This window comes from Triticum urartu, chromosome 6 (genome assembly GCF_003073215.2).
Source record: "Triticum urartu cultivar G1812 chromosome 6, Tu2.1, whole genome shotgun sequence".
In the NCBI taxonomy this organism is placed as follows: domain Eukaryota; kingdom Viridiplantae; phylum Streptophyta; class Magnoliopsida; order Poales; family Poaceae; genus Triticum; species Triticum urartu.
In genome coordinates this window covers 212,886,664-212,901,426 of record NC_053027.1, presented here as the reverse complement: position 1 = coordinate 212,901,426, position 14,763 = coordinate 212,886,664, and the positions used below count along the sequence as shown (strand labels likewise).

The 14,763-nt window shown below is 43.0% G+C and overlaps 1 protein-coding gene across 2 annotated transcripts; it reads right to left on the bottom strand.

Moving 5' to 3' along the window:
* Positions 1-773: 773 nt before the first annotated feature.
* On the bottom strand, positions 774-8,021 carry LOC125515965 (copper methylamine oxidase-like). 2 transcript variants are annotated; one of them, XM_048681439.1, is made up of 12 exons: positions 7,556-8,021; positions 5,429-5,538; positions 5,041-5,346; positions 4,423-4,535; positions 3,978-4,308; positions 3,668-3,883; positions 2,905-3,141; positions 2,578-2,763; positions 2,144-2,284; positions 1,658-1,926; positions 1,471-1,552; positions 774-1,295 (listed from the first exon to the last, which is right to left on the bottom strand). In XM_048681439.1, the coding sequence occupies exons 1-12, from the start codon at positions 7,707-7,709 to the stop codon at positions 1,179-1,181; spliced, it is 2,262 nt and encodes a 753-aa protein (XP_048537396.1). In that variant the 5' UTR covers positions 7,710-8,021; the 3' UTR covers positions 774-1,178. The 2 variants fall into 2 exon arrangements, with proteins under 2 accessions (XP_048537396.1, XP_048537397.1); XM_048681440.1 differs by having other exon boundaries at positions 7,565-8,021.
* Between the last annotated feature and the right edge of the window lie 6,742 nt (positions 8,022-14,763).

The window sequence follows — 14,763 nt, the reverse complement described above, 5'->3', positions numbered from 1 at the left end:
GTGCGTATGTAACAGGGGAGGTTATTTTGTGATGGAATTAGACACCACGTGTGTTTCGGCCGCTGGCTATTATCGAGTTTAGAGAATTCTTGTCAAAATCCTACTGGCGTGTGAGTTTTTGCGACGCGGCGCGTAGGGGATTACAAACTGAGCCTATACGGTTCGTCCATATTATTCTTTTGGATTGAAGAGTTGGCGTGTTGTTTCCGTGGGATTTGCGAACATTTCCGTAAACCCGCGACTTGTTCTTGCTGCGATGAAGGTTTGTGCCGTGAAAGATTGGGTCAACAACGGATCGTCCCTCATCTTGAGGTTCGCTCCACATCAGGCGGCGCCAACGACGAGGGCGGCTCTTCTCGCCGGATCGGGGGGGGGGGGGGGGGGGGGGGGGGGGGGGGGGGGGGAGGATGCGTTGTCTGATCGGGATCGGGCAGGTTTTTTTGCCTCTACCCACATTTTGACGGTTATTTTACGGGTCGGGGGCGGATGTGGAGTCTGCTAGAGTTGCTCTAAGGGACTTGACTGTGCTGGTGCATGCATTAGACGAGTATTTCTCAAGACAAAGGACTTGCTTTTGAAGTGTTTGTTAGAAAGAAAAAAGTACTCTATTTGTAGGTTCTCTACATCACTTAGCATATGACGTGTAAATGGGCATAAATCTAAACAGCGTAAAGTTCCACGAGCTTGTGCTGGGTGCAGTGTGCCGAAAATCTTAGGTGGCGCATGGGGCATCCATTCGCATAATAAGGGACCAACGGTAGCTCGTGGCCGTGTAGGGGATACAGCAAGCAATGAGAATAAAGCAAACGGAACCAAATACAGGTAGGCAGACATTTAGCCAGACGACTTGTCGACTGGGCAGTTGAGGACGTGCCCAGCCAAGGCTGGCCCATCTGTCAAGTGACCAAGTGGTTGGACATTTTGATGAGACATAAACAACGCTGACGCTGAACAAGTACCCCAATTCATGTCCATTCCCGGACACAAAATTCGAATCCAACTTGGCAACTTCAGTGCGAGTTCTAATCGCCAATCAGAAAAACAGGAAAAATCAGAAGAACGAAGCAATCGCACACATTGAATTCAGCTCACGACAAGAGGCAGCTGCAGCGTATCAGAAGGGCGTACACACCATGTCAATGCAAAGGAGTAACCACATGATTCTCCGGTTCCGGGGCTCACAGCTTTGAAATGAGCTCGGTTTGGATGTCCTTTGGCGTCTCAGCTTCCTTGGCGTCCACATCGGATGCAGGAGGAACATCGACAGCAGGCGAACAGTTGAAGAATCCATGAGGCTGCACAATCAAAGCATCATGGTTTCGTTTGTGAGATCCCTGCTATATATTACTCCCTCCGTTCCAAAATGCTTATTAAGTAGTCTGAGACTCTGAGTTGATCTAGTAGAGAGAACTATCTATCTCAAAACGCTGAAGAGAATAATGCAGAAGTATCTAAAGGCTGATGCACTACCATTATGATGAAGCCGCTGCGTTCCACTGGCATGACAGGCCAGTCTTCGAGCCTTGGGATATGGGTGATCCCGAAAACATACCTGTAGTTGCAGCATGTAAATGTTTTAAGAGACACGGCAGATAGGTGTTTCAAACCAAAATGAACCTGCAAATCAATACCAGCTGGCAGGTGGCGACAAACATACCAGAGAACTATGTTGGTTTCCTCCAAGGATCTATCCTTCTTGACCCATGTAGCTAGACCCTCATGGATGCGTGGGTTCTGATTAGGAAATTCTCCTCCAGGGAATATCTCATCACTTTTGTATGATGTAACCCAAAGATTATGCTTTAAAAATCCAGCTCTTCTCAGGAACTTTGCCTCTGGCAGGCAGAACGGCAGACAATTTGAACCAGGTATGAGCTTGTAACCTGTTGGCTGCCCAGTACGATTTACAGTCCTTGTGTTCCTTACCTGATCAACATGCAAAGATCAGCTAATCAAAATAACATATGCAGGCAACAGCGTAACACAAAAGTTAAATATCCAAATTCTTGATGTGTGGTTCAGAGACAGAAAATAACAGACTGAGATGCCGTACATGCTCTCTTCATACGCACATGCTTGTGAATGATCAATCTAAACACAACGAACTTAGGACTTAGGAAAAGGAAAGCCATGTTTAGCTTACAATCCAGTGTCGTGCAGATGAAGGGTCACAATCACGCATTGCCAGTAACTCAGATTGCAGAAGCTCTTCTTCGGCGTAGAAGGCATTATTATGCATATTATTTGGGCCTGAACTTTCAACTTTCACATTTACCTCAACCACCTGCAATGGAAAAGGTAGCAATAGTATCAAAATCATAAACCAGATTATAATTCAAAGAAATGCATATTCTTCATGCAGAGTATACGTCTATAAAATTAATCTTAGATCCTCATTTTTAAGTAATGGCCAGTAAGACAATGAAATGATGCAAATTAAAAAGTCAAAAAGGCATGGCCCAATATCATGCTGTAGAAGCTGATAGAAGTGGATAGGTAAGACTGCAAGATCATGAAAGCAAGGTTCCTTTATCACCGCATAAAAGGCTTACACGACACGACAGGCAAGAAACCTACCTGATTATAAGCTTCATTTGGTTTGCAGTCCACTGCCATGTCCATACGGGCAACAAAGAAATGCTGATGAACTGGTGCATACAAACTAGGAGCAATAGTTGTGCCATATTTCCTTTGTTCCCCAGGCATTAGAGCTCCCAAGCTTAGAATCCCGGTAAGCTTTACTTCAGATTCTATCTTACCATCCTACAAAGAACAAGAAAATATCTATCACATAAGGAAGAGAAACTATAATAGAACTTGAAAAAAATAACTCAGTTTCTGAACTGGAGTTAAATAGAATATAAATACACTGCTACAAAAAAAAAAGGTAATGCTGATGCTCACTTGATAAAAGTGCCAATAAAATCCATATTCGTAGTTAGCAATTGTGCATATAAACGAGACAGTAAGCCTGCGTGATCGTCTAACTTCAGCTAATCCTGTTCTCCAATCTTGATGTTTCCAGAGGATTCCATGGTCCTCCTCATGTAAACAAACACAATTCTCAATTGTCTCCACACCACCAGTAAAATTCGTAAAATGTGCATCAAAGTATTTTATGTATCCCAAGCAATCACATCCCTACACAAAGCAATTTGTAACATAGTTAGATTATTAAAGTAGAAAACGTACAGATGCAAAAATAACAGGAGGTTGAACAGCCCGTTGGATGCAGGCGTGCAAAAACTTCTTGCCAAGGGCACAAAACCAAATGAAAATTCAACAACGATTTGATTAGTACACGGTGTAATCAAACCAGACAAACAACATTCTATACATAACTCAGTTTATTTTCAGAGACATAAAAAAAGATGAATTATCATAAAATCGTAAACCCAAAAATATAAACAAAGGAACACGGTAAGTGTATCATCATAAATCTGCAGAGGAAATGCTAGTACTATTCCTAGTAAATTACTCTTGTCGTTTCACTCTGCACATGTAAAGAAACTTTGAGTAGTATTTTTTAGACTTGCTATAGTACACTGAAGCTAAAATTCTTCAGAAAATTCCAAGTTGATTTGACATGCTACCAAAATGATTTATTGTACTATATATCCCCCAGAATCAAAATAAAGACAATATTCACAGAAAGCAGCTAACAGACCTTCTTAAGAGAGTGTGCATTTTTTCCAAGCCCATCTTCTCCAGCATCAAATGCATTCTTCCGGTAATGTGGTTCGTTCGGATCTCCATAGGGAACAACCATTTCAACAAAACTCAGCCTGTGAGCGATTGGACGACGTCCACGGTTTCCATCAACATATGCAACAGAATGGATAACTAGACCTTCCTTGGGTGTGAAGCCAACACGGAAATTCCACTGGTCAACAGAAAATATACAAGTGATGTTTCTAACTAGGTCTTGTTAGATATTAGCTAACAGTTGAAATATTAGACACTAGAAATCACTTTACCTTCTGCCACTCCACAAAAGAGCCAGTAATACGGAAACTTGGGCCTTCAGGTTGACTGATAATAAGAGGCTTCACATCGCTTCTATCGACACCACCTCGTGTCTCCCCAGGAGTGTAGTTTCTCAAATGATCTGGTGGCGGAAGAGGGACAAACTTGCTATCTTCGAATTCTATTACAATATTATTCTGCATATCAACAATAACATGGATCCCTTCAACAGGACGAGCATAGCCATTCTCCATAGGGCTATCACTTTCAGTTCTACAAAAGATTAGAGGCTTGCCAAGTCTTCGGTTGGGAGCATCAGCATCACTATAATAGCCTGCACACCTATTATTTTTAGCAGAAAAGTTCAAGTTCAAAGTTTGATTTTATCACATAAGGCGTAGAAAGATAATGCTAAAGAAAATAATTAACTATTGAAACAATTTAGACATAGCTTACCATGCATCTACCATGACAAGCTCCATGTCATCAATGCCTCTTTTCTTCATGGCTTCAATAAAAGGGGGGAAATCTTTTACTGTAGCTTCACATTCAGCATATTCCATCGCATCCTGCAAACCCCCAAAGTCGTATGAAACTTGACCAATATAAGTAGATAGGACAAATGTTTTATGATGCACCACCACCTTAACAAGCCTATGACTTGATTTTAAGAGTCAGCCATTCAGGCTGTTATGCTAATGTTATTGCAAGAAACTGTTAATACCACAATTCACCAACAAGAACCACATGGTCGTTAGTTCGTTACACAATAAACTTGCTGACCTAAATTGACGTTATAAATGAACTGCATATAATGCTCAAGCAATAACACGGTTTGAAAAGGGTGGATTCGACCTCCTAAAGTTCAACTCCCCTATTCCACTCTCCATACCAGAGTTGGTACGTCCGTCCACAGCAGAATGGAGTTACCCGCGCAAGGGTCGGTCATTTTAGAGCAAATAAGAGGTTGGTAGACTTTTCAGGGTGAGCATATGGTGGGTATCCTATTGAGCAAGGATTACGAAAGAGAATGGTGGGATGGTGTCCACCAATATATGGAAACTAAAAATGTACCATTGCAGGCTGAACATCTGGAACAACTTCTGATGATATAACCTTGCCTCTGTGATGTCCACCCCTAGTAGCAGCATGCACTTCAGAGAGTTCTACAACCCAAATGCTAGTCTCATTTGTTTGCTTGTTGTAGACAACAAGTCTGGCCCTCCTAGGTGGGAGCCTGCTTGGGATGACAGGACCACCTTTGGTTCTAGGAAGCAGGGATGGTTGGAATGGTGGAAAGAAGTATGCATCAGCTAATGCCACAACATTCTTTTCTGGCTCCAGGAGCACAACTTCAACAAAACGCATGCTGTCTCGTACCTATAAATTTTGTAAGTGACATGTTAATTATATATTTGAAACATATGTTTACAATTTGAGAGAAGGGAATAGGTTGACAAACTTCAGGAGTTCTTCCAGCAGCTCTAACAGTTGCTACAGCCACAGCAATTTCAGCAGCAGATAATGGGTCTAAAGGGTGGCTTCTCTGGGCCCTCGTCATGATTGGGATTCCTGCAATTTAAGATAGACATTACAATACTTTTTAACAAGACAGAATATTACACTCTTACAAGTCTGCAGTGAAGTAGGTGTTGATTTTTATAACCTGGCTAAACACCAAGGTTTAACTTCAATAGAGATTTATTAAACTTTCCAAACATGCAACTTGTGGTAGGTGCAAGAAATGGCATACGAATTGCTAGTTGCACTTTGTTGAAGTCAACTCTTGGAGGGGTAAAAGTCTGTATTTTCTTCAATCTATGCAGCTACCGAAAAAAGTCTTCAGAAAATATCCCAAGCCAGTGCACCCCCCCCCCCCCCCCCCCCCCCCAAAAAACTGTAGACCTCTAACTGCAACAAATGATAAGCTAAATGGGCGCATCATACATGTCATCGTATCAATGCAAATCTTAAATACTATAGTATCCAAAAGTAATCCACATCTTCCTTCCTTAATCCCCTTTCAACTCTCATTCATCCAATTTCAAGTTGCTCGGTGCAAAGTTAAGGTAGGGTAACAAGGAACAATGTGAGAGAAGAATACTATTGCCAGTCGCAAGCTAAAAGCCATTTTCTATTGACTACATTGGCATAATAGTTCAATTGTGGCATAGCCTAATTCGATCATCAGATCCAAGTAATGGCTGCACATTACCAATTCCCTCCAATAAATATAGAATTTGGTCTTTTCAGGGATAATCCAAACATAGTGGAAACCAGTGAAATGACAGATATAGTTTTGAATTTATAATCACAAGTATAACAAAGTCAAGCTCCTCGGTTAAAAGGCAGTCCTGATTTCTATTCCAATTATCTGTTGATACGATTCATGCTAAACATGGATAAGATGAAAACCATAAATTAATTTTGTGATCATTACATGGTTTCCTTTTCAAGAAAATTAGGTATTTTAACCACACATCAGAAAGCTACAACTTGAAGCAGGTGCGCAGTTATGTTTCTCAAGCACAATCTCAATGCATGTCAGCAGGTAGGTAATTATGAAAAGACTAATCCATAGGGCCTCGTCTAATTAAGCAACAATGACTATCAATACGCCGGTGCTTTGGTCCAACACCATGCTACGGGCCCCACACTCACTATGTGCACGGCATGTGTTTGAGTCATTTGTGTATCATTTGGTGCGACCTTCCATGCAAAACATTCTAGTGTTCCCATAATGGCCATATGTCCAATAGACAAAACGGTTCTCGTGCCTTCATAAAAATACATCATTATCTCAATCCAGATAGTCCTCTTCCTAGCCATATCGCATATTTCCAAAAAGAAAATTAGTAATTACTGCAAGGATCATCCAAGTAGATAGTTGCTGGGTAAACATTTAGCAAAATATCCCTATTCCAAACGCTCACTGCTCTATCACAAGATAAATCTGGAAAGAAAAATAAATATGTTCCCAGCCTAGCCCCATCACCAACCTTCAGTGAGCTCCGGGTGTGCAGCAACATTCTATATGGGCTATTGTACTAACGCTATTTTACAGCATGTTGCAGCAAACAAACAACATTGTCCTCGGGTTATCACACAATTATCTGAACTAGTAATTTACATGTCAAGTGCATCCATGGATCTACAACCACCAGGCATTGTTTGCAATGCTTCAACAACACAACCACAGACCCAACGATAAATTCAAACTGAACTATGGTACCACTTTAAGATCCGTGTTTTAAGTTCTATGATTCACGCCCAAGAAAATTATTGTAGCAACCATATGCAACATATCTTCACGCACGAATCGGATATCATGAGAGTGATCGCGATCAACAGAAGATTAGTGCACATGCACCTTTATAATGTATCAAGGCACTTCACCCGTCAGTCCCCCTTAACATTTCCTGGAGGAGAACCCCCATCAAGTTCAGAAATGGTCACAAATTCACGGCACCAGGTATCTCGTATTACCAAATACAGCAACGGGCACACGAGTAGCAGCGCGATCCAAGTGAACGCACAGCAGATGCAGAGCAACACAGCAGAGGGAGGGGATAACGGTTAGCGATCATACCGTATATACCTTTTGACGAGGCCTTAGCGGTGGTGGACGGGGAATCCGTGATCTCCTCCATCACAGCGCCGCTGTTGGGCTTCACGGGAGAGGCGGCCTTGCCGGCGGCCGCGCCGCTGCGGCATCCCTGCGCCTTTTCGTCGGAGACAGCCATGGGAGAGGGTTTGCTACCTGATCGTCCCCGTTCGTCGCCCCCCTCCTCCTATTCTCCACCCCCGTTGGCAACGATCGGACACGCAGCAGTGGCCCCTCCGCCTCCTCCACGGCCTTACCTGCCCCCTTCCTCCTCCTCGGCCGCTTCTAATTCCTCGTGTGGGCGACGAGCGATGGGGGGTTTTGAGATTGGGAATTCGGGGCTCCACGCCGAGGAATGGGGCTGGCGTTTCGGCCGCGAGCGGGCAATCTAAGGAGAGACGGGAAGAGGAGGAGGGGGCTTGGGGTTTGGGGTTTTAGGTGGGTGTGTTCACTGCTGTGTTCGCTTTTTTGGGGTGCCGGTGATGCCGTGATGCTCATGACCGGTGAGTGTCGGAGGTGGGGGCATTTTTTTTAAGAAATTGTTCATTCAAATCACAAATCAGTATAGAGTAGGTGATTCTTACAAACACACTGAAACATAAAAACAAAGGATCATAAACACCTAGAGTACCCTAAGACAATCATAACACAAGAAGATCTCTGGAGCCTTGTGTCATTATTCCTGAATCTTGAGAGAAGACTCCTGCAGCAGAAGGATATGCAACCAGTCGCAAACAGGTCATCATCTTCGACCTCGGTACAATTGCCGCCACGCTGCTTCCTCCTTTCTTAACACCAGCGCTGAGAGGGCATGAACATTAATCCAACACACCTGCAACTGTCGTCGCCATCTTTGGCTTTGAGTACCGCGAAAAGTGTCCCTTCCGGAAGGAAGAGAACTCGAGTCATCCGACCGGTCCAGCACCGTAGCCGGGCCATCCGCCCGAGCAAAGCAGGATCTCCCACCAGCATCAGCGCAGAGGAAGGAGAAGAACAGCAACAGCAAATCATACCAACAAGGAAGAAGAAAGGTTTTCGTCTCCCTACCTCCATCGCCCATCCGAGGATCCAAACGGCCAGTGCTGATGGACCTCCAACCACCATAGCCCGCGACCTCAACGAGATCCGGGGATCCCCAACACCGCTGGCTCCTAGACAAAGGCAAAAGCCTCGCCTGACCGCGAACGGAGCCTGGAGAAACTTATTCCGACGCGACACCACCGTAACGGCCTCGGCAGCGTCTCCCTCAACCCTAACCCTACCACACACCAACCTAGTGAACAGACCCGAGGTTCCCCCTCCCTCCCGCCGCCAGAGCGGCCGACGGAGAGAGAGGGAACCGGCGGCGTCACCAGCGGCCCCGGTTCCCTCTCTCTCCGGCGGCCGCTCTGGCGGCGGGAGGGAGGCAGCGGCGCGCAAGGGACTCCTAGTCGCCTCCTTGATCGCCTCGAGCGATCCAACTTTTCGGAGGTGGGGCTTGAGTGGTGCCACAGCGTGCCTTTTGAGTGTTCTAGGTTTCTGAAATAGTGTAATGGAAAAAAAGTGCTTCAAATCATTGCTATTTGACTCGGACCTGTTCTGAAAAAGTTGAGGTATTTCGAATTGTTTGTTGACACGGACAAAATAAGAATGCTTCAATGTAATTTCTCGGAGTAAGCGCTATAGCTTGTTTCCAATATTCAGCAGCTTTATCAAACCAAGCTTCCACAATTATCTTGTTGAGATCCTATAAATCAGTTCAATTAAAACCTTAAATTCATACTAGAGCCACGATGATTTAGTCTCAAGCTAAACAAAAGCCCTATATACCTAAAATCCATTTTATTATGATCCATTTCACGAAAATATAGATTGTACCAAAGATGCTAAATTGTTTTCTTTTTATTCTAACTTGTAAGCGGTAGAATCATATCCTTTCTTCCTTAATTCATTATTCCATGAAAATGGATTATTTCATGAATTCCTCAAAGCGAGGCTCATCAAAATGAAAATTCCTGACCTTTTCTAGGCTTGCGACTAGAGTGAAGTCGTAACAAGGTAACCGTACTGGAAGGTGCGGCTGGATCACCTCCTTTTCAGGGAGAGCTAATGCTTATGGCAAAACTAGATTGTTGTGCCATAGGAAGGATATCTATACTAATTCGGTATACTCAAAATACACCTTTGGGGCTGGGTTCAGAATGTCGTGAGACCGTTCGGTCCATATCCGGTGTGGGCGTTAGAGCATTGAGAGGACCTTTCCCTAGTACGATAGGACCGGGAAGGACGCACCTTTAGTGTACCAGTTATCGTGCCTACGGTAAATACTGGGTAGCCAAGTGCGGAGAGGATAACTGCTGAAAGCATATAAGTAGTAAGCCCACCCCAAGATGAGTTAGTCCAAGACGCGGAACAACAGAGTTTTCTTTTGGAGAAACACTATTATTATGGGGTTGTACATGCGGTAGAAAAATTACGCCGGGGAAAGGGGAAGGGGAAGAAAATCCTATGAACATTTCCTTTTTCGTTAAGTTCAAGTCTGACGAGAGTAATATTCTACAACTAACAACTCATTCATTTTGAGACCGAAAAAGATGCAAATAGCCTCCGGCTTTAAATTAATATAGTTCACCGAATCAATATACCTTAACAACAGAAACAATCTAATACATGGCTCTTGGCCCAAAAGAAAGAGCACACAGACTTCGGAACTAGAGAAACCCCTTTCCTATGATGAAGAGGACGACTGATGCTCTACTCACGGAATGATATGAAGAGGACGACTGATGCTCCACATACTAAATATGTTGCATCACGTGTTCAACGTCCCGTTGTTTCCCCCAACGGTGCCTTGCTGCAAAAGTATATTCCATTTATAACTCTTTTTTCGCGGGTTCATTTGAAGATAACATTAATCAGATGTAATGAGAAAAATGGATTCGATAGTGATTTGATTATGGATGTGCCACAATGCCCACAACATTGCACTCACACAGTGACACAGAATACCTTTGTTGGCACCCCGCTGTGCACGGGGAATCTCTAGCAGGTACCTACCCGAGAGAGGATTCCATGCGTGGCTGAAAATTTCTCGCACTACACCCCACGCAAAATGTGCGAGATGGCAGTGAAAAAAGACATGATTAGTATCTTCCGGAACAACACAGATCGCACAAGTGCCCGTGGCTGGCCCCTGCCTCTTGGCCATGTTGACAGCGGTTGGAAGAGGTTCCTAAACAACTGCCATGAAAAGATTTCACTTTAAGTGGCATCGCCTTCATCCAAAGTCGCCAAGCCACATCTAGTGCATGACTTTCCGTCAACTTCTCGACATAGATGTAACCAAAAATTGTCGAGAAGCGGAAATTTTCCAAGAAACCTCATCCGGTGACGGATCTAAGACGATGGTACTAAGACGAGCGCGCAAGGAGTCCCACTCCTTCTCCTCAACCGGCGTTAGCTCACGACGAAACCATATCGCCTGCGGGGAGACACCACGTGCCTCAACAACCATGGTATCTGGGTCAGTGGCTGCAATGAATAATGTCCGATGATTCACCCAGAGCGGTTCCGCATCTAGACAAGCATCATGCCAGAACTTGATAGATTAGCAATCGTGGGCCTGAAACCTCGCGCCTAGAGAGAACGCAGGTTTCACCACGTGGATCTCATTCCAGAAAGGCAACTCGTGTGACACAACTTAAAAAAATGTTCCGAGTGGGAAGTACTTAGTTTCCAGTAACTCGGCCCACATGCTTGCCGCATTGATCACAAGCTTTCGAATCCACTTTGAAAGGAGGGCAACGTTCATAACTTTTCAAATTGGTGACCCCCAAGCCTCAATACTCGGTCTACAACCCGCTACCCAGTTTATCATGTGATACTTATGTTTGGGTCCTACTCCTTCCCAAAAGAACCAGGACCTGGGCGTGTCTAACTTCGTGTGAGCCCCATCCGTGAGAAAAAAATGCCTATAGAGAAGATGGATAGAGAGGACAGACTCGAGTAGTGAGCGTGGGCCTAGCCCTGGAGGACATAAATTTGTCGCTCCAGGGGCACACCCTATTTGCCACCTTCGAATATAGCGGCTTCCATCCGAGGATTGAGAAGTGTTTGTTTGAAATGGGGAGCCCAAGGTATTTGATGGGAAATTTGCCTAGCCTACTGATATGTCCATTTGACATCATTATTTTCTACTGTAATTCAACTTACTCTAATAATATATTTCACATTATGGTGCAAATTCTAATGCCTTTTATCTCTTAAGATGCAAGTTATATCAAGAAAGGTAGATTGCTGACAGCTGGAATTCTGGACCTAAAATAGCAACAATAGAGAAACAATTCTCCGGAGCTCAAAATGAAGCGTGGATTTTTTGAGAATTCTTTTGGAATATATGACGAATTATGGAGCAAAAATATGCCCCATGGGGTCCACCAGCCAGCCACAAGGGTATGTGGCACGGTGTTAGGGCGTATTTCTCTTTTAGTGGCTTTGGTGATTGATGACAATGCTTTTTGCGGACTAATCATGTGTATTGAGCATTTCAGATATCCAATCATATGGCAAAAGACGATTTATTCCCCTTGGTGTTATAGAGTGGAGATGGTTATTTCCAGCGATTCTTTTTCAGGGGTATTTGAGTCGTAAGAAATCCGTACTATCAAGAGGGTGCCCGCATTGGAAAGGCTTGGTGGAGTCAACACGTACACGTTTACTTATGCACCCACTTTTCCTCCCGGCAACATGGTGATTGGCCCTGGCAAAACCGGTTTACCAAATGTTGATCGTTGATTTTTCGAGTTTTTGCTCCCTCAGGGACATTCCTATATAAACCTCCTAGAACCTCCTCTATCAAACAAGGCATGCAGGAAAGGGGATCACCAAATCGCTCCAATCTCAAACCTCTTTTGGGCTGAAAAACCACCCCTACCAAATGGGGCCTTCAAATATTTCATCCAATTAAGATTTAAAAGCCATATATTTTTGGAAGTGCCTAGAACTCATCTAAATGAGATATAATTTCCTCTCATTCCCCTGCCATTAGCTAACATCATCTTTGTGGTTAACTTACTGATTTTTTGGGTAATTTACTGATATGTGTGATTGATGTCATTAGATCGCTCGGGCCAGCCCAACTGACCATGAAACACGTGGAGAAACATACCATGTCGCTAGCCGAGTAATGAGGGTTAGCCATAAAAGAAATGCAAGCACGCAACAAAAAGTAGTTACATTTTATCTAGAAAAAAGTGGTTACATTTTTTGAAGGGAAGCAAGCCACTATAGTTCTTGCACTAGTGTATGATATAAATTAATAAATAAATATAGCTTTGGAAGGAAATGTCCAAAGTTTACTATTTTTTAACCATAATATCTAGCAAATTTGCATGGATTTTTAAAACAATTCAAGAGTTTAAAAAAATCAATAAAATTTTAAAATGTTCATGAAATTAAAAATGTTGAAAACTTTGGGAAAAAAAGTTCATGAACTTGAAAATTGTTCAGGAATTTGACAAATATTACCAAATTTGGGAAATCTCCGTGAATTTGAAAAATATTTGCCAATTTATAAAAATGTCAATCGTAGTCGGCTGAAAAATAACTTGCGGTTGCTACCCCTGAAAACATGTAGTTGCGACCTCCCTTGAAAACATGTAATTGTGACTCCATTTGAAAATATGTAGTTGTGATCCCCTTTGAACACATGCAGTTGCGACCCCATTTAAAACATGCAGTTGCAACTCCGTTTGAAAACTTGATGTTGCGACCCTCCTTGAACATATGCAGTTGCGACTATATTAAAGCCTTGGACTTGCGACCTCCTTAAAGGTGTGTAATTATGACCACATTTGAAAACTTGTTGTTTCAACCCCCTTTGAAAACCTGTATTCTGAACCAATTAAAAAATTTGTGCTTGCGAATCCATTTCAAAACTTCCAGTTTCGACCCTCTTGAAAATTCACAATGTTGACCCCTTAAAACATACAATTGTGATGCTATTTTAAAACTTGTAGTTACAACCCTCTTGAAAATTTACAATAGCAATCCAATTTGAAAACATTCAACTCTGCTTGAAAACATTTAGTTACGACATCAGTTGAAAACTCCACCCCCCCCCCAAATAAATAAATAAAACTAGCATAGAAAAGAGAGCTCTGCGTTACGGGGAGCTCCTATGTGCCGCATTCTGGGGAGCACTTAGTTAACCAGCGCTTCTTCGGGAGCCTCGTAAAGATCACTTGCGGTGGGTTGAGAGTGTCGCACTCTGGACACTCCCTTCGGATTTTTTTTTATTTTTTTGCACACGTTTTCAGCTTTTAAAGCAGTTTTTGTTCCAGTTTTTTTTACTTTTTAGTTTATTTTTTTTTGCGTGAAAAAACGTGTTTTTTTGCTTTCGCGAAAGGCACGGATTTGCTTCCGCGAGAGGCACGGCTGTGCCTCTCGGAAATGAAAAAAAATATGTTTTCCGTTTTTTCTTCCACAAGAGGCATGATTTTGCTTTCGAAAACGAAAAAAATACGTTTTCTGTTTTTTTTCTTTCGCGACAGGCACTGTTTCGTTTTTGCGAGAGACACGGCTTGCTTTCGCGAGAGACACGGCCATGTCTTTCAAAAACGAAAAAAACATGTTTTCTGTTTTTTTCTGCGAGAGACACGGTTTTGCTTCCGCGAGAGCACGGTTGTGCTTTTACAAGAGGCACTGACGTGCTTCTTGGAAAATAAAAAAACATGTTTTTTTATTTTTTTTCTCCCTTCCATGAGAGGCAAGCTTGTGCTTCCGCTGGAGGCACGGCGTGTCTCTTTCGAAAAAGGAAAAAAAAACTGTGCTCCCGGTCTGGTTTTTTTGTGAATTTTTTTGTCAAAACCAATCAACGCGTGTTCTAGTTTTTAAAATCTCGACGTGAGGAATCCAACATTGAAAACGGTTCGAGATTTCGACACACGGTTTAAAAGATAAAACATTTTAAATAAACGAGTCTAAAAAAAAGGGAAACTCAGAATTAGAAGTGATCTTTACAAAAAGTACTCCTTAATTAATGATTTCGCGCATTCTACGGCAAATACATGCCTCATCTCACAGGGTGCACCCCGACTAGACCGGCCCATTGCGGTGCGATTTGAATGCGTTGGTGAAAAATCGTTCCTTTTTCTTTTTCCTCTTTTTTCTTTTTCTTTTTTGTTTCTTTTTCCCTTTTTTCTTTTTTTCTTCTT